This window comes from Globicephala melas, chromosome 2 (assembly GCF_963455315.2).
Source record: "Globicephala melas chromosome 2, mGloMel1.2, whole genome shotgun sequence".
NCBI classification, from domain to species: Eukaryota; Metazoa; Chordata; class Mammalia; order Artiodactyla; family Delphinidae; genus Globicephala; species Globicephala melas.
The window spans coordinates 19,084,008-19,109,415 of NC_083315.2; the positions used below are offsets into that span (position 1 = coordinate 19,084,008).

General features: G+C 42.2%; 1 protein-coding gene across 1 annotated transcript in view; it reads left to right on the plus strand.

The window, feature by feature from the left end:
- Positions 1-2,025: 2,025 nt before the first annotated feature.
- The window catches only part of LOC115842245 (coiled-coil domain-containing protein 3), a 101,604-nt gene continuing 78,221 nt past the window's right edge, over positions 2,026-25,408 (plus strand). The window contains exons 1-2 of the mRNA XM_030836977.3: positions 2,026-2,522; positions 6,754-6,928. Of these exons, the coding sequence (XP_030692837.1) occupies positions 2,149-2,522; positions 6,754-6,928 (549 nt within the window). The 5' untranslated portion in view covers positions 2,026-2,148. The remainder of the gene's footprint in view (positions 2,523-6,753; positions 6,929-25,408) is intronic.

Below are 25,408 nucleotides of genomic sequence, written 5' to 3' on the forward strand. Positions count from 1 at the left end.
AGTGAGAGACAAACGAGCAGTCCTGAAGTACAACATGTGATGCCATCCTCCAAACCATTGGGAAAGTCTGGTACCTACCATGGGGGGGTCGCAGTGAGGAGTCATATACCATCGGGACTACTGTCCACTTGCTTCCCTCAATATAACTACTTTTTCTACAAAATTAATTGAGGCCTCAGGCTGACTACTAGCTATGCAGGGGTTAGTTATTTGTGAGGAGCTCTTACTCTGATTTCTTTCTTCTTTTAGGCCCATCACAGATGATTTTGTAGGAATAAGAATTTGGTCCATTGAGTCACTGATCAGATTCTGGATTAGTGTGACCCAGTGTTGGCTGGAGCCTTCCATTCTCTCAGGAGCTGGGCAGCGCTGGCTGGAGTCCTGGTCATTCCACTTCTTGGGATGCCAAAGCCCTCCCGAAGACGTCTTCTGGTTCCCTGAGGCTGCCCTTTTCACAAACTCTTCCTCCCCTTTCCTTGTCCCACGCTGGCTGGATCTGTGCCCCAGAGTTGCCATTCAAAAACTTCCGTCACAAGAAGCACTGACGAATTTAGTTGTCTTAACCGAAGATTCAGGGATCACAGTAAGAAGATTTGGGGATCATGGGAGGTGAGGCCCAGCCTTGGAATTTTCTCTCCTGCTTCTCTACACTCTTTTCTCTTTACCTTTCCTTCCAGAATTCCCTAAGAACTCTTCCCTTCAGTACAGAGAAGAATTCAGCTGGATTCTAAGATTTACACGTGCAGATACCCTGGTTAATATGCTCGCAGAACAAAGAGCCTTCCATTTTAAGGCAGTTTTGCTTATAAATTTATTATAAATATATATTATATAATATGTATGACATATGCATATATGTAAATTATATGCATGATATTTTGTATTGCCTATATAAAATAATACATATTTATAAATAATATCCTCTTTTTTCTTCTTACTACATTAGGAACAATTAAGGCAATTTGGAGATAAAAGGAACTGCTGAGTTTAGGAATAAAGATTTAACTGTGGAGTTTGGGTCTCCTCACAGCCACTCATTGACTTGTGAAAAGCTGTTTGCAGTTTACTGCTGAATTTATTTCTCAGGTGAAGGGTATTCAGAATCTGAATGTAGGAATTATGTAAAACATGAAATCATGTAACTGTAGGAAAATCAGAGCAGTCTGGCTTTGGCTTTTCAAATCTTTAAGGCTTTCCTAACAGCATTATTAAAAAATAAGGGGGGGGGCTTCCCTGGTGGCGCAGTGGTTGAGAGTCCGCCTGCCGATGCAGGGGACGTGGGTTCGTGCCCCCGTCCGGGAAGATCCCACATGCCACGGAGCGGCTGGGCCTGTGAGCCATGGCCGCTGAGCCTGCGCGTCCGGAGCCTGTGCTCCGCAACGGGAGAGGCCACAACAGTGAGAGGCCCGCGTACCGCAAAAAAAAAATAATAATAATAATAAAATAATAAGGGGGGTGGGGAGAGAGAGAACGAATGAATCCAGAAAAGTTTGTTATATCACATTGAATTTCCTAGTTGACCTCTGCGATGGTAAAGTTAGATTCCTGTGTATTTGACTCTAAATGGACTACAGAAAGTGCAAAAACATATACAGCCTAATCATGGCAATTGACAGCGATCATTCTACGGACGCCACGTCTGGTACAGGCTTTGCGCCTGGAAAGCTTCGACCAGTCGGTCCGCGGGGCGCTGCAACAGGGCTGGGCCGCCCCTCCCAGCACTGGCTTTTCCGCGGAGCCCGGCGCTCCCCAAACACCACGTCTGGCCCGGGGCTACGGGTCCAGCGCCCCGCGTCTCCCGAGCTTCGCGCGCCCTTGGCTCGCGTCCCGCCTCCGCCCCTCCCGCTGCCGTCCACGCCCCAGCCGCTGGGGGCAGGAGGAGGCGGAGGTCGGCCCTCCCCGCGCCCTTTTTAAAGCGTCACGGGCTAGGGCCAGCCGGCTGATTCTGGCGGCGGAGGGAGCGGCGCGCCGAGCGCCCAGGGCTGCGCTTCCCGGCCGGCGGGGCGGCACCGTGGGCCGGCCGCTCCGGGCTCCCCGACGCCACCGGCGCCCCAGCTCCGCCCCGGGCCTCCCCGCCATGCGCACCGGCTAGTGCGCCTCGGGCGCAGCGCCCACCAGGCCGGTCCCGCCGCTCGCCCCGCTGCCGGCATGCTGCGCCCGCTGCTGCTCGCCGCGCTCTGCCTGGCCGGCCGGCTGGGGACCTCCCGCAGCTGCCAGCTGCCCTCGGAGTGGAGACCTCTGAGTGAGGGCTGCCGCGCCGAGCTGGCCGAGATCATCGTGTATGCCAAGGTGCTGGCGCTGCACCAAGAGGTGCACGGCCTGTACAACTACCTGCCCTGGCAGTACGAGGCCGGCGAGGCGGGGCTCTTCTACTCGGCCGAGATCGAGATGCTGTGCGACCAGGCGTGGGGCAGCATGCTCGAGGTGCCCGCGGGCTCCAGGCTCAACCTCACCGGCCTGGGCTACTTCTCCTGTCACTCCCACACCGTGGTCCAGGATTACTCCTATTTCTTCTTCCTCAGGTGAGCCCGCCACCTCCCGCCCACACCACCCCCTCGGCCATTTGCGTGTGACCAACCGAGGTCACCTTTATTCGGAGCCGGATCAGTACCTCCCACGGGATCCTGGCCGTGCGTGCGATGTTAGATGATGCCTTGGGCTCCTTCCCGTACTCGACTCTTTCCTGCTCCTCCCGCCGTGTCTACAACATCCTGGGTACCTCTGGCTAAGACTTGGCAAAAGAGGGATGATTCCTCCGCTTAAAGGACAGAAGAGTGTTTCAGGCAAAAGCTCTAAGTGGTTTCCAGCAACAAGTAGTCAGCCTATTCCAGGAGCAAAGGTTTATGCGGCGGGGGGGCTCCGGGGTGTGGGTGGGGAGACCCTGGTCACAGTGCTTTGAGGATATAAAGGTAAATCAGGCAGGAGCCCTCTCTGATTGAGTTCCATGAAAGTTGGTTTGTGGTCCAGATGAAATGCTTGTGGGTAAGAATTCAGGTGATGGCTTCGACTCAAGTTTGAAATAAAGAACAGGTGGAACCCTAATTTAGGTGGAACTCTAATATAGGTGAGACCCTATATTTTAAACTGGATTCGGTGGGAGTAGTTTGGGCTGGGCGGTGGTCAAAACAAACCCCCTTTGAAATCAGACTGTTGCTGGAATTCTGGCTCTGCTCTCCCTATGATTTTGAGCAAGTTACTGACCTTGTCCAGAACCTCAATAGCCTCACCTTCATAATGTGAGAAACAAGGCTGGTTGAGACTAAAACACAGTAACTCATGCAAAACACCTGGTTCAGGTTAGATGGGGAACGAACAGTTATTCTGCGCACCTGCTTAAATGCCAAGATGGGAATGGTGTGGAATGCAACCCAGCTGTTGTCCTCTTGTTTCACTCGTGTTAGCTCGTATCAGCTGCCAGCAGACCTCAATGCCAGGCTCTTCGAAATAGCAAAGGTTTATGGAGGAGGGACTTGGGGGGCGGTAAGGGCTCGGGGCGGGGTGTCACAGGGCTTTGAAGTTACAGAGGTGAATTAGGTAGGACGCCCTGTGTGATAGGAGATTCCTGGAACCTCGTGCAGTTCCATGAAAGTTGGTTTTGTGGTCACGATGAAATGCGTGTGGATAAGAATTCAGACGATGGGTTCAACTGAAGTTTGAAATAAAAAGCAGCAGGTGGAACCCTAAATGCATTGGTTGTCTCCAGTTGAAAGAGAAGACTGATAAGTTAGATTCCATTTTGAGGTTCTGTATCTATCAAGATGGCGAGTGAATCCACGGCTGTGATGGGCCGTGGATTCACTCGCTATCTTGATCTTCAGGGGATCCAGGAGATCCAGTCTTCCCAGCCCCTGGAGTAGCAGTAAGGGTATATGGAATGACCATGACCTTGGCCTGCAGACTCACTTTTAGCTCTCGAGATTTCATGTCACTGAGAAAGAAAACAGTAAGTTCCACAGAGGGCCGTCAGTAAGCTCATGTCAACACATGTTTTCCATATTGAAGCCAGAATAGCTAAGTTTAGAATACATGGCGTGCTTTGTGTTGGCTTGAGTGGTTTAGCTAGATTAAGCTGAGTTTTTTTTTAATTGCTTGAGAAGTACAGTTTCTAAATGAAGTCAGCAAGAAGTGAGACAGTATCTTCTTGATACAGAGAAACTTCACATAGATTTTTTCATGCCTTTATTTAGGGAAAACACTGGGAACCCAGCTATAAAACTATTCAACAATAAAACTTTATTTTCCCAAGAAAAAAGAGCTGGGGCTTCCCTGGTGGCACAGTGGTTGAGAGTCCGCCTGCCGATGCAGGGGACACGGGTTCGTGCCCCGGTCCGGGAAGATCCCACATGCCGCGGAGCGGCTGGGCCCGTGGCCGCTGAGCCTGCGCGTCCGGAGCCTGTGCTCCACAACGGGAGAGGCCATAACAGTGAGAGGCCCGCGTACCGCAAAAAAAAAAAAAAAAAAAAAAAAGAAAAAAAAAAAGAGCTGGAGTACTTGAGAAGACATTATTTTCTTTTCCGATTTTATAATGAAATACGGTTTTGTCTGCTGGCTCTGCGGTGGTCAGCCAACCTTTCATCTTTTGCTCTGACATGTTTATAAAACGTTAGGGTAGAAATAGAGTCAAATGGTAGTCTGACAGATTTCTATTTCTCAGGGCTGTGTTGCCCTGATGTGTGTTAACAACCGCATACAAATCATTCCTCTTCTGTTATTCTGGGACCCACTGAGAAGAGAACAGATTCTGGTCAGTGTCACAGGAGAAAGTGGCAGTGGAGACTCCCTGGTGACCTCTAAATGCCCCCTTTGGGCTGGAGGGTAACTCCCATCTCTCCTTTTCCTTTTCTTGACTTTATTTTGCCAACAGGTACTTTACGTGAGGCTCTGTAAAAATGTTAACTAACTTTCATACTGTTCTCACTCTGTGCCAGATGCTTTACTTACTGTTTAAAATGCAATCCTCACACCACCATTAAATAATAAGGCGCTGTTGTCACCCTCTTTTTATAGATTGTAAATTGAAGCTTAGAGAATTTAAGAAATTCACTTTGTGTCAGACAGGAGATAAGTAGCAATGGTAGGACTTGAATCCCGGCTCATTACAACTGGCTTTCCTTTCACCAAGAAACACTCTGAGAAGGAAGGCCACTGGGGAGACACAAATAGACAAACAGACACACGCACACACTGCCCCACTCCCCAACTTACGTTTTTTGAAAACCTTAAGAATAGACTCATGTGATGTGAGGCAGAGAAACAAAGTCACTTCTCTAATGAGAGCCATGGAAGACATTGTCGTATAATTGGCAGCTGTATGTAAATCAGTGAAGTTAGAACGCACACTCACACCATGCACAAAAATAAACTCAAAATGGCTTAGAGACTTTGTGCCTTTATGAGACTTTCTCTCATAAACATAAGACATGACACCATAATATTAGAAGCATAGGCAAAACATTCTCTGACATAAAGCGTGCCAATGTTTTCTTAGGTCAGTTTCCCAAGGCAATAGAAATAAAAACAAATATAAACAAACGGGACCTAATCAAAATCAAGCTTTTGCACAGCAAAAGAAACCATTAAAAAAAAAAAAAAGAAAAGACAACCTATGGAATGGGAAAAAATATTTGTAAATGATGTGACAGACAAGGGCTTAATCTCTAAAATCTAAAAACAGCTCATACAACTCAACAAAAACCAACCCAATCAAAAAAATGGGCAGAAGACCTTAACAGACATTTCTCCAAAGAAGACATGCAGATGGCCAGTAGGCACATGAAAAGATGCTGAGCGTCACTAATTATTAGAGAAAAGCAAATCAAAACTACAACGAGGTACCACCTCATGCCAGTCAGAATGGCCATCATTAAAATGTCTACAAATAACAAATGCTGGAGAATGTGTGGAGAGAAGGGAACCCTCCTACACTGTTGGTGGGAATGTAAGTTGGTACAGCCACTATGAAAAACAGTATGAAGGTTCCTCAGAAAACTAAAATGAGAACTACTGTATGATCCAGCAATCCCACTCCTGGGCATATACATGGACAAGACTATAATTCAAAAAGATACATGCACCCCTATGTTCATAGCAGCGCTATTCACAATAGCCAAGATGTAGAAACAACCTAAATGTCCATTGACAGATGAATGGGTAAAGAAGATGTGGTGTATATACAATGGAATACTACTCAGCCATAAAAAAGAACGAAATAATGCTATTTGCAGCAACATGAGTGTAACTAGAGATTATCATACTAATTGAAGTAAGTCAGAAAGAGAAAGACAAATACCATATGATATCACTTACATGTGGAATCTAAAATATGGGACAAGTGAATCTGTCCACAAACCAGAAACAGAGTCACAGATAAAGAGAATAGACTTCTTGTTGCCCAGGAGGACGGGGGGAAGGGAGAGGGATGGACTGAGTGTTTGGGGTTAGTAGATGCAAACTATTACACTTAGAACGGATAAACAACATGGCCCTACTGTATAGCACAGGGAACTATATCCAGTCTCCTGGGATAAACCATAATGGAAAAGAATATTTTTAAAAGTACATATACGTGTATAACTGAGTCACTTTGCTATACAGCAGAAATTAGCACAACAGTGTAAATCAACAATACTTTAATTAAAAAAAAGACATAGTCATAAAATTGGCTGTCACAGTCTTCTGTTGACTCTTGATTCAGGATGGTACACCCCATATGGACCCAGTCTACAGCTCTGCTTTTTTCCTTTTTTCCATTAGGATGGATGAAAATTATAACCTCTTGCCTCATGGAGTCAATTTCCAAGATGCCATCTTTCCAGACACTCAAGAGAACAGAAGGATGTTTTCCAGCCTTTTCCAGTTTTCAAACTGTTCCCAAGGGCAGCAACTGGCAACTTTCTCCAGTGACTGGGAGGTCCAAGAAGACACTAGGGTAAGAATTGGCTGTACCCTGAGCTACAGCAAAATAATAGAAGAGTTGCATCTTGTGTGCATTTTGTGACCAAGGGAGTCAAGAGTCCTCTTCCAAAAACCCAAACCAAAGAGTATTTTCCTCCCTTCCCTGCCAGCAGTTAACAAACACTGCTTATAAACTTCGGATTTCTGAGGCTTTACTGTTTGGCGTGGGGTTCCTCACAAAGTGAGGGAACAAGATGGGATGAAGGTTGGCACACTGTGCCTCAGTTTCCGCTTCTGTAAAATGGAAACAATAGTAGCAGCTACCCCGGAGGGCTGATGGGACATGATTTAACTAGGCAGGAAATGGAAATGTGTAAAGCCCTTAGCACAGTACTTAGCACGGTAAGTGCTCAATACACGCGAGCTATTATGACTACTACCACTATTATTATCATTATTATTGATAGCACAGGGCTCTAAGGAATTTTCTAAGAGGAAAGAAAAAGCCCTTAAGGAAATGGAATTAAATAATTATCATAGCTAACACTTCTATGATTCTTATCTATAGTTGCTAAGACGTAGAGGTACAGTGTGACCAAGGTAATTGTGGAATGTAAGGGTCGGGTAGTTTTGGGCATGAAAGTATAAAAGGGATCTTTCAATCTGAGGCAGTTGCCAGAGTTGTGGGGACATTTTAAGGATTGTCACATTCCCAGAGCAGTGGCATTGCCACAATAGACCTGTGGTGATTGTGGGACCAGGTCAGGGGAGGTGGTGGCCCATGGCTCCCAGTCTCCCATCTGAGATGTTTTTAGGACCGTGTGACAGACCACTGGAGAGAGTTCTGATGTGGGGATGTGGGTGTCCCCTGAAACAAGGACTTTTTTCATGGGTAAATTTGCACATGTTAGGTGGCTTCCTTCTTTTGTCCTATCTGGGGTGGCCTTGGGGGATGTGACTTTCTCTTGTCTGGTGAATTGGCCAGGGGAGCGGCCTTGTTTGCCCAAACCTCCTTACCTTCTGCCCAGCGCTCCCTGGCACCTGGAGGCTTTCTTCATGTTCTTTGCCCAGAAACTGTTCTCATGAAGGGCAGGTGCATCCAACTAAGGAAAAATGTTGATTCTTACTTCCTTAACATGACCAAGGGTTCCTTCCTTAGGCCTACTCTACTGACAGAGATCTAGACTCCTCTGACCCTTCCTCCATGGTTTGCCAGAATTTTCTGAGTGCTTGTCTTATATTTTGCTCCCAGCATGGTTCCAAGCACCTGTTTGTTAGTTTGTTTTTCTGCTCTTCATCCGTGCCGGCACCCACCCTGCATTGAACTGGACCTACCACGTATCAGCCTGAGAATCCCCAGCCTGGGTCAGTCCTTAGCATGTTCCGAATGAAATCCTTTTAGTCTTGGTCCTTTGGGTCTCCATCCTGTGAGAGTTTTGCTTAAACTACTAAATCCTTGGTAACAATAGATTTATTTCACGAGATCAGATGTTGTTCCAAAAATACCTTATAGCTTAGCCCCCAAACTCTTTAGCTGTATAACTGATTAGCTCTGTGGTCACATAATGAAGCTATTAGCATTTCCCTGGAATTAGATTTTTCCATCATTAGAAAAAAGTAGAACAATAGGACCACGGAGAATTGTTTCAGTGTGAAGGCAGTCCTATTTCTGGTGGTCAGATGTTGATCTTGGGGAGAATTCCTTTTCCCTTTCATCACCCTGGTCTCTTAGACAACAAAGGGTGGGCGTGTGCATTTGCTCTAAGAGTCAGAAGCTTCTGGGGAGGAAAATTAATTGTTCCAGATTGCTGAGCTGCTGTGTAGCTGAAGGCGTTTATGGACCTTGTACTTTTCAACACCTTGGCTCCCTCCATTTTTATCCATGGTCCATTTTGAAATGTACCACATTAGAGCTAAATTAAATTAGCTAGTTCATTTGAGAATTTAGGTTTAAACTAAAACTAAGTTGGCTTTCTGGTAAATGTTAGCATTTACATTTTAGGACACTCCTTGAGAAATTTTTATGGCCTCTGGAGTGACTAAAGTAGCTGTGAATTGAAGATCTGAGAGTTAGATGAAGAGTTATTGACAATTACTTGCTCCTTTCTTCCAAAAAAGGCTAAAAATTCTCTGCCTTTTCTGTCTGAAGGTGAGCATGCTCTTTTCTCTCCTATGCAGGATAAACACAGCCTATTACATTAGAAGCTATGTTTTTCCTAAGGTGGTGGGTTCTCGGTCTTAGGAGGGATCAGAGGAGCTGTGCAGGTCACCTTTTTACTCCAGTTAGACTCTTGCTAATCGGAACACATGAATCCTTCCTTTGTTCTGAGACCTTTATGAACGGCCTTGGATGTCACACGTTAACGTGGCTTTCTTGAATTACGTGCTGTATCTTAGACGATGATAAATCCCGGAGGAACACGGAGTTCTTGTCCTTTCCACTGTTGCTGCTGCTCTTCTCTACGCCCCCAGTCAGCTTGAACGGTGGATCTAGGCTCTGGTTGTGAAGGGCACATCTTCTTTTCTCTCCTAGTTCTCACTCACTCGGAGCATCACGTGAATGTGGGACTCTAGGGTCCATCTGGAGGTTAAGAAATGGAACCAGAGGAAAATCTTATGTAGGGAAACTTTTTGTGATGCGCACCCAGGGTGACCCGCAACTCATCCTCAGCAGCCAGATCCTCCCATTCTCTAGTTCCGTCCTCAAACGTTCCACCCATGCCTCAGACGGTAGAAACACAATCTTGCTCCTGTTTAGCGTCTCTCTGGTGCAGTATCATGGTGTTAATGGGACCGCGGGGGATGTCTTTGGCAAGTGAGAGCATCCATCCCATTTTCTGGCAGGGTTCTCTCCACACCAGCCAAGAAGACTTTCCTTCTTTTCTTCCCTGCTGGGGGAGTGTAACAATCAAAACAGAAGTTGTCTGTTTTCCCCTCTCAGCAAGTCCTGTCCCCTAGGACCAACACCCAGACGGCTCCACACTGTTCTAGAATGTCATGGGAATGAAGTAAAATCTGTGAAAGACCTGCTGCCATCTTTCTTTTTTCCCATTTTGGAGTCAGGAAGGATGGTGGGGGAGTTGTCATCCTCCAAGCTGCATCAGAAGGAACGTCGACTTTTCATCAGGAGATTGAGATTGGCTCAGCCATTTCCAGAGGCGTGACCTTAGGCAGGACCCTTAATGTCTCACAACCTCAGTTTTCTCATCTATAAAATGGGGCGAAAAACATATACACTGTCTCAGGTTGTTATGAGGACCTAATTAGAGCACATGTTTGAAAGCACTTTGTCAAGTATAAAGAGTGATGACTGTAAATTGGTAATTCGAAAGTAGGGCTTTAAAATTGAAAGGATATGTAGCTTTAAAAAAGCTTCCTGCTTCTTCCCAGGGCAGTGGCAGAGTGGTGGCAGCAGTGGTGACAGGGATATGTGTTGGAGATGGGAACAGTGATAGGGAAGCTGTCATGTGTGCTGTAATTCATTCAATAGAACTTATTGGGTTCCAGCCAGGGAGCACTTAAAAAAAATCGTTTACTGAATTATAATCCATGTTCATGTGGATTCCCAAATCTAAAAGTACAAAATGGTAGTTGGTAGAGTTTTTTTCTCCCACCTCTGACACCCATCCACCCAGTTCCCCCCTACCCTCCAAACAAGTAATCACTGTTAACAGTTTCTTGTAAACATTCGATGAGTATTCTCATCCAACAAACAATTCAAACATGATTTATTGTTGTCTTTGACACCAGTGGCACTGCACTATGCACACTTTGCTGTGCCGTTTTATTCATAAGTAGATCTTTAAAATCTTTCCATATCAATGCATGTAAGTTGCTTTAAATTGCGGCATAGTGTTCCATTGTATGAACGCCTCACTGTATATATTTAATCAAGTCCCCTGTCGATAGGTAGTTACGCTGTTTCCAATTCATTGATATTACATAGAGCGCGGACATGTGTAACATTATACATACCTCATTTTGTGGGACTGTTGAGTCCAACCTTTTTTTTTAAGATCTATTATTTACTTATTTATTTTATTTTATATATTTTTGGCTGCATCAGGTCTTAGTTGCGGCATGTGGGATCTTCGTTGAGGCATGCGGGATCTTTTGTTGTGGCGCGCGGGCTCTTCATTGTGGTGTGCAGGCTCCAGGGCGTGTGGGCTCTGTAGTTGTGGCACAAAGGTTCCAGAGTGCGTGGGCTCTCTAGTTTGCAGCACGTGGGCTCTAGTTGAGGCGCACGAGCTCAGTAGTTATGGCATTCGGGCTTAGTTGCTCCGTGGCATGTGGGATCTTAGTTCCCTGACCAGGAAATGAACCTGCATCCCCTCCATTGTAAGGCAGATTCTTTACCATTGGACCACCAGGGAAGTCCCAAGTCCAAACTTTAGCAAATATTTATTGAGTGCCTACCGTGAGGCAGCTGCTGTGTTAGATACAAGAGTTTCAGTGTTGAGCAAAATAGAGAGTTCCTGATCTCATGAAGTTTATAGTCTTAGTGTTGATGGTGGACACAATCAAAAGACCACGTTAATGACTTTATAATTTAAAATGGAAATCAATGCTCCAAGGAAAAGAAAGGAAATTATCAGGGTGTCTGATCTAGACTTAGGGGTAAAGAAAGCCTTTTCCGCTGAATTGATAATGAGACTAAAATCTGATGGATGAGGAGGTATCTTAGTTAATGTTGGGGTAACTGGGAAATGAGAGCAATCCAGAGAGGGAGAAGAATCTGTGCAAAGGCTCTGTGGTAGCAGGGTCCATGGTGCCTTTGAGGAAACCAAAGAAAGCTCCTGTGGCTGGAGGAAAGGGAGTGAGTGAGAAGAATGAGGCCAGAGCAGTAGGTGGCGTCAGACCATGCAGGGATTGATAGATCCTGGTGAGGACTGGGCTTTGTTCTACAGTAATGGGAAACCCTTGATGTTTTGAAAGCAAGGGGTGATGGGAACAAATTCTCACACACACACACACACACACACACACACACACACACACCAAAAAAAACCCACCCAAAGTGGCACGAGTAGGGAACTGGATAGGAGGGGATCCAGGTGATATAGTAAGAACAGGTAGTGGTTGTTAGAAAGCTACCAGATAGGTGTTGGACCAGGGTGGAGGCAATGGGGGTGGAGCGATGTAGGCAAACTTGAGAGAGATTTAGGAAATAAAATCAGTAGATGTTCATGACGGTTTGGATTTGGGTGGTACAAGAGGTGGGAGGGTCAAAGATAACTCCTGTGTTCCTGGCTGCCTGCATGCCAGGACTAACACTGATAAATGGGGACAGGACAGGTGGTAGGGAATTCATGAGTCTAGGGTTGGACATGTTGAGTTGAGGTGCCCTTGAGCCATCCATGTGAGATCTTGAATGGGTGGTTGTGTCTGTAACTTTGGAGCTTTGAGAAGAGCTCTGAGTAGAAGATATACCTTTGTGTCTGATCGATAACTAGGTATCAGCTGAAACTGGACACGGATGAGACTTCCATGGGAGAGGGCTTAGAGTAAGAGCAGAAGCCCTAGGGCAGGACTGAGTGGTGTAGAATGCTAACACTGGTGGAGAAGGAGCGGTCAGACCGGTACGAGGAAAACTAGGAGAGTCAACGGCACAGAATATCTCCGGAAGGATAAGTGATCGACAGAACCAAAAGCTGTTGAGAAGTCAAGTAAGATGAAGTCAAATAACCACTCGACTTTGGTGGCAGAGATGAGGACAGTTCCATAGAGTGAGGGAGGAGAATCTAGGTTGTGGGGTGTGAGGAGAGAGTGGGACAAGAGGATATGGAGATAGTGGGAGTGGGCAACGCCTTCAGGACGTTTGGCTGTGGAGGGTTGAATACAGATGAGGCTGCAGGCGAAGGCGGGAGAACAGCTGGGTGGGGGTGGGGAGCGGCTGTTGTATTTAAGGATGGCGGCCATCCAAAATAAATAAATAAAGATGGCAGCCATCCTGTTCAAAGCCTCTTGGTCCCTGTTTGCCTAGTCATCAGATGCTGTCTTCCCAAGTAGACTAAACTACTCGAGGGCAGGGATATCTGTTTTATTCACTATTGTATATTTGGTATGTTTTTATGGTGTCTTACACATTTGTTGAATGTATTATGTCTCATTCAGGGAGCTCTGAGGCCTTAGTAAGCAGAGGCCTCCTCTTTCTCCCTCTCTATTTCTACTTTCTAAATTAATATTTAAAATCCACATGTAGCAGAAGTTACTCTTTTTCAGGTACCGTTATGTTTTGACAGATACACATGGTTGTATAATCACAACTACAACCACAATATAGAAAAGTTCCATCATTGCCAAAACCCTCCCCTGAGCTGCTGCCATATAGTCAGACCCTTCCCCAACCTCAACTCCTGGGAACCTCTGGTTGCTTCTCCAACTAGTTTTGCATTTTCCAGAAAGTCATGTGAATAGAATCATGTATGTTGCTTTTTTTTTTTTTTTTTTAGCCTGGCTTCTTTTATTTAGCACTTGAGATTTGTCTATGTTTTATGTATCTGTAGTTCACTCCTTTTTTATTGCTTAGGAATATTCTGCTATAGGGCTGTACCACAGTTTTATTTATCCATTCAGCAGTTAGAGATACTTAGGTTGTTTCCAGTTTTAGGCTACTGGAGCTGTTCTAAATAGAGATGTATGGTTTCTGTGTGAAAATAAATTTTTGTTTCTCTTGGATAAATACCTTGGATGGGTTTGCTGGACCATAAGGTAAGTGTATGTTTAAATTTATCAGAAAATGTGAAACTGTTTTCCGGGGTGAGTGTACCATTTTGCATTTGCATTAGCCCTGTATGAGATTTCCAGTTGTTCTGCATTCTCATCAGTACTAGGTATTGTCAGTTAAAAAAAAAAAGAGGATATTCTAATAGGTGTGTGGTGCTATCTCATTGTGAGTTTAAAAAAAATTCTACATATAAGTGAGACCAAACAGTATTTGTCTTTTTCTGACTTATCTCACTAAACATGATGCTCTCAAGGTCCATCTGTATTGTCACAAGTGGCAGGATTTCCTTCTTTCTCATGGCTGAATAATATTCCATTTTATGTGTATATACCACATGTATCTTCATGCACTTGCTGATGGACACAGGTTGTTTCCATGTCTTGGCTATTGTGATTAATGATTCAATGAACGTGGTACTGATTTCTTAAAGGTACTGATTTCATTTTCTTTGTGTATATACTCAGAAGAGAGTTTGCTGGATGGTAGTTCTATTTTTCATTTTTTGAGGACCCTCCATTTGGACTGTTGCCCATAATGACTGCATCAATTTACCTTCCCACCAACAGTGTACAAGTGTTCGCTTTTCTCTATATCCTTGCTCACACATGTTATCTTTCATTTTTTGGACACTAGCCATCGTGACAGGCATGAGGTGATATCCTGTTATGCCTTTGGTTTGCATTTCCCTGATGATTAGTTGGCCATTTGTATGTCTGTTCAATTCCTTCATCCATTTTTAAATCAGGTTGTTTGCTATTTACTTGTATGAGTTCCTTGTATATTTGGCACCAGATAGATGGTTTGCAAATTATTTTCTCCCAATCCATAGGTTGCCCTTTCATTTTATTGATTCCTTTGTTGTACAGAAGCTTTTTATTTTGATACAATCCAATTTATCAATTTTTGCTTTTGTTGCCTGTGCTTTTGGGGTCCTATCTAGAAAATTATGGCCCACACCAATGTCAAGATTTTTTTTCTAGTTTCAGGTCTTACCTTTAAGTCTTTATGTTGAGTTAATTTTTGTATATGGTGTGAGATAAGGGTCCAATTTCATTCATCTGCATGTGAATCCAGTTTTCCCAACACACTGTATCTTTTTAAAATAAACTTATTTGTTTATTTTTGGCTACACTGGGTCTTCGTTGTGGCACGCGGGCCCTCTCTAGTTGAGGCGAGCAGGGGCTACTCTTTGTTGTGGTGCGCGGGCTTTTCATTATGGTGGCTTCTCTTGTTGCGGAGCACAGGCTCTAGGCACGTGGGCTTTAGTAGTTGTGGTGCATGGGCTCAGTAGTTGTGGTTCGCAGGCTCTAGAGCGCAGGCTCAGTAGTTATGGTGCACGGGCTTAGTTGCTCCGCAGCACATGCAATCTTCCTGAACCAGGGCTTGAACCCATGTCTCCTGCATTGGCAGGCAGATTCTTAACCACTGCGCCACCAGGGAAGCCCCACAATGTATTAAAGAAACTATTCTTCCCCCTTGTGTGTCCTTGGCATCTTTCCTGAAGACTAGTTGACTGTACATGTGTGGATTTCTTTCTGGGCTCTCAATTCTATTCCACTGGTCTGTTTTTATGCCTGTATCATACTGTTTTAATTACTGTAGCTTTGTAATATGATTTGAAATCAGCAACCATGATGCCTCCAGCTTGTTCTTTTTTCAAGATGGCTTTGACTATTCAAGATCTTTTGTAGTTCTACACAAATTTTAGAATTGTTTTTTCCATTTCTGTGAAAAATGCCATTGAAATTTTGATAATGATGGCTTTGAATCTCTACATCACTTTGGGTAATATGGGCATTTTAGCAATATTAATTCTTCCAATCCATGAATATGGGATACCTCTCTATTGATTTTTTTTGTCTTTCTGTCATCAATCTTATAAAGTTTTCAGTGCATAGATCTTTCACTTCCTTGGTTAAATTTATTCCTAGGTATTTTGTTCTTTTTGGTGCTATCATATATAGGATTGTTTTCCTCATTTCCTTTTCAGATTGTTGTTGGTGTAAAGAAATACAACTGCTTTTTTTGGCATATGTTGATTTTGTATCCTGCAACTTTACTGGATTCATATATTCTAATTCTTGTGTGTGTGGAGTCTTCAGGGTTTTCTACATATAGAATCATGACATCTGCAAACAGAGATAATTTTACTTCCTTTGTTTCAATTTAGATGCCTTTTATGTCTTTTCTTGCTAGTACTTCCAGCATTATGTTTAATAGAATTGGCAAGAGTAGGAAAAGCTTTACATTTTCCCCATTGATTATGATGTTAGCCATGGGCTTTTCATAAATGGCCTGTATTGTGTTGTATAAATTTCTTTTATACTTATTTTATTGAGAGTTTTTGTCATGAATGGGTGTTGAACTTTGTCAAGTGCTTTTTCTGCTTACTGAGATGATCATGTGTTTCAAATTGTTCATTTTGTTAATGTGCTGTATTACCTTGATTTGCATATGTTAAACCAACCTTCCATCCCAGGGATAAATATCATTTGGTTGTGGTGTATAAACTTTTTGATACATTGTTGATTTCAGTGTGCTAGTATTTTATTGAAGATTTTTGCATCTACGTGCATCAGAGATATTGGTCAGTAGTTTTCTATTCTTGCAGTGTCTTTGTCTAGCTATGATATAAGGTGAGGCTGCTGTCATAAAATGAGTTTGGAAGTATTCCCTCTCCTATTTTTTGGATGAGTTTAAGAAGGATTGGTGTTAATTCTTCTTTGAATGTTGGTAGAATTCAGCTTTGAATCCATTTGGTCCTAGGCTCTTTGCTTTTGGGAGTCTTTTTATTACTGTTTGAATCTCCTTATTTGTTACTGGTGTGTTTAATTTTTCTGTTTCTTCTTGTTTCAGTATTGACAGGTTGTTTGTATGTTTCTCAGAATTTATTTCTTTTAGGTTTTCCAATTTGTTCACATAATTGTTCATAAATAGTCCCTAATGATCATTCTTACTTCTGAGGTATCTACTGTAATGTTGCTTTCATTTCTGTATTTATTTCAGTCTCCTCTCTTTCCTTCTTAGTTTAGGTAAGGGTTTATTGATTTTATTTATTTATTTCAAAAAATCAACTTTTAGTTCTTTTCTGTTATTTTCTAGTCTCTATTTGATTTATTTCTTCTCTGTTCTTTATTATTTTCTTCCTCTGATAACTTTGGGTTTAGTTCTTCTGTAGTTCCTTGAGGTGTAAATTTAGGTTCTTTATTAGAGATCTTCTTTTATAATATAGGCATTTATCACTATAAACTTTTCTCTTAGTACTGCTTTTACTGCATCCCATAAGTTTTGGTATGTTGTGTTTTCATTTTCATTTGTTTCAAGATTTAAAAAAATTCCCTTTTGATCCATTGGTTATTCAAGTGTGTGTTGTTTAATTTCGGTGTATTTGTGAATTTCCCTCTTTTCCTTCTATTATTGATTATTCCATTGTGTTCAGAAAAGACTCTTGGTATACTTTTAATCTTTTTAAATTTGTTAACACTTGTTTGTTACTTAACATGTGGTGTAACATGTGATATATCCTGGAGCATATCTGTGTGCGCTTGAAAAGAATGTGTACTCTCCTGCTGTTGGGTGAAAAGTTTTCTATATGTCTGTTAGGTCCTTTTGGTCTATACTGTTGTTCAAGTCCACTCTTAATTGATTCTGCATCTAAATGTTACCTCCATTATGAAAGTGGGATACTGAAGTCTTCTACTATTATTGTATTCTATCACTTTCTCCTTTGGATTTGTCAATATTTTATATACTTAGGTGTTCTCACATTGAGTGCATATATATTTACAATTATTATATCTTCCTATTGAACTGACCACTTTATGATTATGTACTGACCTTTATCTCTAGAGACAGTTTTTAAAACCTACTTTGTCTGATATTAGGATAGTCACTCCTACTTTCTTTTGGTTATCTTTCACATGGAATATCCTTTTCCATTCCTTCACCTTCAGTCAATGTGCCTTTGAATCTAAAGTGAGTTTCTTCTAGATACAATACAATTGTTTCTTTTCTTAAAAATAAATTTATTTTTTTATTTTTGGCTGTGTTGGGTCTTCATTGCTGCATGCAGGCTTTCTCTCGTTGCGGCGAGCGGGGGTTACTCTTCGTTGAGGTGCGTGGGCTTCTCATTGCGATGGCTTCTCTTGTTGCGGAGCATGGGATTTAGGTGCACGGGCTTCAGTAGTTGTGGTGTGAGGGCTCTGTAGTTGTGGCTTGCGAGAGCTAGAGCACAGGCTCAATAGTTGTGGCACACGGGCTTAGTTGTCTGCAGCATTGGGATCTTCCTGGAACAGGGCTTGAACCCGTATCCCCTGCATTGGCAGGCGGATTCTCAACCACTGCGCCACCAAGGAAGTCCCAATACAATTATATCTTAATTTTTGTATGTATTTGGCTATCCCATGTCTTCTTATTGGGGAGTTTAGTCCATTTACATTTAAAGTGATTATTGATAAGGATTTACTATTGGCATTTTGTTCACTGTTTTTTGTTTGTCTTATAGTTCCTTTTCCCATGTTTTTCTCTCTTGCTGTCTTCAGTGTTTTGTGCTGTGTTTTATTTTGTATGGATAGGTTTTGATTCCTTTGTCTTTTTTTTAACATCTTTATTGGAGTATAATTGCTTTACAATGGTGTGTTAGTTTCTGCTGTATAACAAAGTGAATCAGCTACACATATACATACATTCCCATATCTCCTCCCTCTTGCGTCTCCCTCCTACCCTCCCTATCCCACCCCTCTAGGTGGACACAAAGCACCGAGCTGATCTCCCGGTGCTATGCGGCTGCTTCCCACTAGCTATCTGTTTTACATTTGGTAGTGTATATATGTGAATGCCACTCTCTCACTGCATCCCAGTTTACCCTTCCTTGCCCTGTATCCTCAGGTCCATTCTCTATGTCTGCGTCTTTATTCCTGTCCTGCCCCTAGGTTCTTCAGAACCCTTTTTTTTTTTTTTTTTTTTAGATTCCATATATATGTGTTAGCATAGGTTATTTGTTTTTCTCTTTCTGACTTGCTTCACTCTGTATGACAGTCTCTAGGTCCATCCACCTCACTACAAATAACTCAATTTCATTTCCTTTCATGACTAATACTCCATTGTATATATGTGCCACATCTTCTTTATCCATTCATCTGTTGATGGACACTTAGGTTGCTTCCATGTCTTGGCTACTGTAAATAGAGCTGCAGTGAACATTGTAGTACATGACTCTTCTTGAATTACAGTTTTCTCAGGGTATATGCCCAGTAGTGGGATTGCTGGGTTGTATGGTAGTTCCATTTTTAGTTTTTTGAGGAACCTCCATACTGTTCTCCATAGTGGCTGTATCAGTCTACATTCCCACCAACAGTGCAAGAAGGTTCCCTTTTCTCCACACTCTCTCCAGCATTTACTGTTTGTAGATTTTTTGATGATGGCCATTCTGACCCGTGTGAGGTGATACCTCATTGTAGTTTTGGTTTGCATTTCTCTAATGATTAGTGATGTTGAGCATCCTTTCATGTGTTTGTTGGCAATCTGTATATCTTCTTTGGAGAAATGTCTGTTTAGGCCTTCTGCCCATTTTTGGATTGTTTGTTTGTTTTTTTGATATTGAGCTGCATGAGCTGCTTGTAAATTTTGGAGATTAATCCTTTGTCAGTTGCTTCATTTCCAAATATTTTCTCCCATTCTGAGGGTTGTCTTTTCGTCTTACTTATGGTTTCCTTTGCTGTGCAAAAGCTTTTAAGTTTCATTAGGTCCCATTTGTTTATTTTTCTTTTTATTTCCATTTCTCTAAGAGGTGAGTCAAAAAGGGTCTTGCGGGCTTCCCTGGTGGCGCAGTGGTTGAGAGTCCGCCTGCCGTTGCAGGGGACACGGGTTCGTGCCCCAGTCCGGGAAGATCCCACATGCTGCAGAGCGGCTGGGCCCATGAGCCATGGCCGCTGAGCCTGCACGTCTGGAGCCTGTGCTCCGCAACGGGAGAGGCCACAATAGTGAGAGGCCCGCGTAATGCAAAAAAAAAAAAAAAAAAGGGTCTTCCTGTGATTTATGTCATAGAGTGTTCTGCCTATGTTTTCCTCTAAGAGTTTTAGAGTGTCTGGCCTTACATTTAGGTCTTTAATCCATTTTGAGTTTACTTTTGTGTATGGTGTTAGGGAGTGTTCTAATTTCATTCTTTTACATGTAGCTGTCCAGTTTTCCCAGCACCACTTATTGAAGAGGCTGTCTTTTCTCCATTATATTCTTGACTCTTTTATCAAAGATAAGGTGACCATATGTGTGTGGGTTTATCTCTGAGCTTTCTATCCTGTTCCATTGATCTATATTTCTGTTTTTGTGCCAGTACCATACTGTCTTGATTACTGTAGCTTTGTAGTCTAGTCTGAAGTCAGGGAGCCTGATTCCTCCAGCTCTGTTTTTCTTTCTGAAGATTGCTTTGGCTATTCGGGTCTTTTGTGTTTCCATACACATTGTGCAGTCTCTTTGTTCTAGTTCTGTAAAAAATGCCATTGGTAGTTTGATAGAGATTGCATTGAATCTGTAGATTGCTTTTGGTAGTATAGTCATTTTCACACTGTTGATTCTTCCAGTTCAAGAACATGGTATATCTCTCCATCTGTTTGTATCATCTTTAATTTCTTTCCTCAGTGTCTTATAGTTTTCTGCATACAGGTCTTTTGTCTCCTTAGGTAGGTTTATTCCTGGGTATTTTATTCCTTTTGTTGCAGTGATAAATGGGAGTCTTTCCTTAATTTTTCTTTCAGATCTTTCATCATTAGTGTATAGGAATGCAAAGGATTTCTGTGCATTAATTTTGTATCCTGCTACTTTACGAGATTCATTGATTAGCTTCAGTAGTTTTCTGGTAGCATCTTTAGGATTCTCTATGTATAGTATCATGTCATCTGCAAACAGTGACAGTTTTACTTCTTCTTTTCTGATTTGGATTCCTTTTATTTCTTTTTCTTCTCCGATTGCTGTGGCTAAAACTTCCAAAACTATGTTGAATAATAGTAGTGAGAGTGGGCAACCTTGTCTTTTTCCTGATCTTAGTGGAAATGTCTTTCTTTTTTCTTTTGTATAACTTCTATACATATTTTCTTTGTGGTTACTAAGGGCTTAAGTAATATATCGTGTATCGAATAGTTATGACATTCTGTTTTAAGCTGACAACTACTTTACTTCACTTGCATACAAGAAATCTTGTCTTTTCCCTCTCCTCCCCACCACATTATATATTCTTGATGTCACAGTTTACTTTGACCTTTATATATTTGTTAACATTCAGTTTTAGTTGTTTCTAATACTTTTGTCTTTTATAGTATATAGTAATAAAATATTGTTTTTGTCTCTATATTTACCTTTATCAACTAGTTTCACACTTTCTTATGCTCTCATATTTCTAATTAGTGTCTTTCATTTCAACTTGAACTACCTTTAGCATGTCTTATAAAGCAGGTGGTAAAGTTTCTTAGCCTTTGTCTGAGGAAGTCTTTATCTCTCCTTTGTTTTTTTATTGGAGTATAATTGCTTTACAATGTTGTGTTATTTTCTGCTGTACAAGGAAGTGAATCAGCTATAAGTATACCTATATCCCCTCCCTCTCGGACCTCCCTCCCACTCCCCCCATCCCACCCAGTAAGCTTGTCATAGAGTGCCGAGCTGAGCTTCCTGTGCTTTATAGCTTGTTCCCACTAGCTATCTGTTTTATGCATGATAGTGTATATATGTCAATCCTAATCTTTCAGTTCGTCTCACCCTCCCCTTCTCCCACTGTCTCCACATGTCCGTTCTGTACGTCTGTGTCTCTGTTCTTGCCCTGCAAATAGGTTCATCTCTACCACTTTTCTAGATTCCACATATATGTGTTAATGTACAATATTTGTTTTTCTCTTTCTGGCTTACTTCACTCTGTATGACAGTCTCTAAGTCCATGCACATCTCTACAAATGACCCAATTTCATTCCTTTTTATGGCTGAGTAATATTCCATTGTGTATATGTACCACATCTTCTTTATCCATTCATCTGTCGATGGACATTTAGGTTGTTTCTATGTCCTGACTATTGTAAATAGTGCTGCAATGAATATTGGGGTACATGTGACCTTTTGAATTATGGTTTTCTCAGGGTATATGCCCAATAGTGGGATTGCTGGGTCATATGGTAGTTCTTTTTTTAGGGAACCTCCATACTGTTCTCCACAGTGGTTATATCAATTACATTCCCTTTGTTTCCCCCCCACCCCTTTTTTTCCCCTTTGATTTTGAAGGACAATTTTGACAGAATAGTGTTCTTGGTTGGCAATTCTTTTTCTTTCAATATTTTAAATATATATATCATTCTACTCCTTTTGCCTGGCAAGATTTATGATGAAAAATCCTCTGATAGTCTCATTGGAGTGGGTATGGGGTTCCCTTCTATGTAACTAGTTGCTTTTCTCTTGCTGCTTTCAAAACTCTCTTTGTCTTTAACTTTTGAGCCACCCTTATATTCTCATGATAAATCCCATTTTTTATATATTGATGGATTTAATCTGCTAATATTTTGTTGAGGATTTGATACATGTATGTTCATGAGGAATATTGGCCTGTAGTTTTCTTATAATAAAAAAGGGGGCATCAGGATACTATTGGCCTCACAAAATGAGTTGGGAAGTATTCTTTCCTCTTCTGTTTTTTGGATGAGATTGTGTAGAATTGGTATTTTTTCCATTAAATGTTTGTATATTAGCTTTCTGTGGAAAACAATATACCACATAATGGGTAGCTTAAACAACGGAAATTTATTCTCTCTCAGTTCTGGAGGCCAGCATTCCAAGATCCGTGTGCTGGCAGGGTTGGGTTCCTCTGAGGTGTCTGTGGCTTGCACATGGCCTCCCTCTTGCTGCCTATTCACAGGGTCCCCGCTCTGTGTGTCAGCATCCTTAGTGGCTCTCCATTTGTCCTAATCTCCCCTTCTTATAAGGACACCAGTCAGGTTGGATTAGGGCTCACCCTAACAGGCTCATTTTAACTTAATGACTGCTTTAAAGGCCCTGTCTCCAAATACAGTCACATTCTGAGGTACTGGGGTTAGGGCTTCAACATATGAATTTTGGAGGGACACAATTCAGTCCATAACAGTTTCGTAAAGTTTATCAGTAAATAATCTGTGCCTGGAGTCTTCTTTTGTTGGATGGTTTTAAACTACTCATTCAATTTCTTTAATAGATAGGACTCTTTAGGGTGTCTGTTTTTCTTGTGCCACCGCGGCAATGCAGATCTGAGACTGGGGTTGGTGTAGTGCAAGGCCAGGTGAGGAAGGAAAAGAAAAAGAGAAGAAAACCAGGGACTTCCCCCTTACTGTGTAGTACACTGGGGCTCCTTTACTTGATGTTCTAGATAGAAATAGGAGATTTCTCCTAGAGTTTTTGCTGCATAGTTCAATGATTCTGCCCTCTTTGATTCAAGTCCCATAGCCTCTAGTTGTTTAGTTTTCAGAGTCTTCAGGTAGTTGCTTTGTGTATTATGTGCAGAGATTTTGACATCAGCAGGACTCATAGGCTACATGCAGTTTCCTTCATCTTGACTGCTACTGGAAGCTGATGTTCCTGTTTGACTGGGCCCATCAAGAACATCTGGTCAATCTTGCATAGGACATACTGCAGGGGGGGAAAGAACAGTATTTATTTCTTGATGATCAAAAGCAAATAGGAATGGGAAAGAGGATTGTCCTTTTTTTTTTTAAACATCTTTATTGGAGTATAATTGCTTTACAATGGTGTATTAGTTTCTGCTTTATAACAAAGTGAATCAGTTATACATATACATATGTTCCCATATCTCTTCCCTCTTGCATCTCCCTCCCTCCCACCCTCCCTATCCCACCCCTCTAGGTGGTCACAAAGCACGGAGCTGAACTCCCTGTGCTATGTGGCTGCTTCCCACTAGCTATCTATTTTACGTTTGGTAGTGTATATATGTCCATGCCACTCTCTGGATCTGTAGTTTTTAAAGTGAAATTCGAGCCCAAATGGGTCAAGAAAATCATAATTCAGTTCATCCAAATCTTTCATAAAGCCCTAGAAGTATTTGATTTAAAATGTCCCTGGAACTTTGCTTAGGCAGTCTAGGTTACCACACTATTTGTTCAAGAACAAAGATATCCCTTAGGGATGGAGGAGTATAACGTCAGTTTAACAAGTATTTGTGACTTGTTAAGTGTAAGTTAAGTACTTTTTCTGTATTTAGTCTTCTTTGATACCTCATCAAAACTCAAAAAGTGATAGTTTCTTAAAAGTTAGTTACAGTGCAGAATCAGAAACCTTATCAATGAACTTTTTGTATTCCTACATGAAAATCCAATAGTCTTTCTTGTGCTTTGAATGGATTTTTTTAATCCATGCATGATTTTTGTAACATGATGAATTGACCATGTGAAAAATACTCGTTCGGAGTTATACAGATGTTGAAAACATTGAGACTTTTAATTATACAATATTAAAAACCCCTTTTCATCATTATCACCATTGATCTCATCAGGAAAGTCTTGAAGCAATGGAAAAATGTCAAGCATGCAGTGGCAAGTTTTCTGAAATTCTAATTTTTGCGTGAAAGCTCAAATTTTATCAGTGGCAGCAAATACTGCTAGTTTTCCTTGAAGTGAGAGGCTTATTTATTCATTTTCAAGAAAATGTCTATCAAATACTCAAATCCATAGTTTTTCTGTCATTCATCCTTTCAAGTAAAAATAGTCTTTCACAAAGAAAGCCACTAGTTCAACTCAGAACTCAGTCACCTAAGTACTCTTCCTTGAGACAACCACTGTACTTTGATAAGCAGCAGAAGTGCTTTCTGTGCTTCTGAATTTCTTCAGAATATTAAAAACGTGTGTACTCAAGGGCCAGGATTTAATTAATGGTTTTTACTGCTTCATCAAGGACGTTCTTTTTTTTTTTTTTTAAAGACTTTCTGATGTGGACCATTTTTAAAGTCTTTATTGAATTTGTTACAATATTGCTTCTGTTTTATGGGTTTTTTTTTTTTTTTTTTTTTTTTTTTGTGGTATGCGGGCTTCTCACTGCCGTGGCCTCTCCCACTGCGGAGCACAGGCTCCGGACACACAGGCCCAGCAGCCACGGCTCAAAGGCCCAGCTGCTCCGCGGCATGTGGGATCCTCCCAGACCGGGGCATGAACCCACGTCCCCTGCATCGGCAGGCGGACTCTCAACCACCGCGCCACAAGGGAAGCCCTGTTTTATGTTTTGGTTTTTTGGCCCTGAGGCATGTGGGATCTTGGCTCTGCGACCAGGGATCAAATCTTCCCCTGCATTGAAAGGTGAAGTCTTAACCACTGGACCGCCAGGGAAGTCCCATCATCAAGGACATTCTTAAACTGCCTTTTTCTTTTCTGCCCACACAAGGCACTGAAAAATATAATGCCTCTTCGTGTCATTTGGTCTGCTGCCTTGATTTGCACTAGGTGCCAGCAGTTTTACTCACCTTTGCTTTTGCACCAACAGTACAAATGTCAGCACAGTGAACAAGACATCTTAGTATTGTTCTGAAAATAGTTTTGATTTCATGGGCTCCCCTGAAGGATCTCTGGATCCCCCAGGAATCTGCAGACTTGGAGAACCACTGCTCTAGACCAGCTACGTGAATGGCAAACTAGGAGGTGTTACCTGAACTGAGTGTGGATGGGGGACACTTCACATTCTGATCTGGGAAGGGGGGATGTGTGACCTCGCAAAGGGGCCCAGAATTTCAGAAGGCCTGGAGTCAACATGGAGCTTGGAATGGTTTCAGCATTTCAGCTT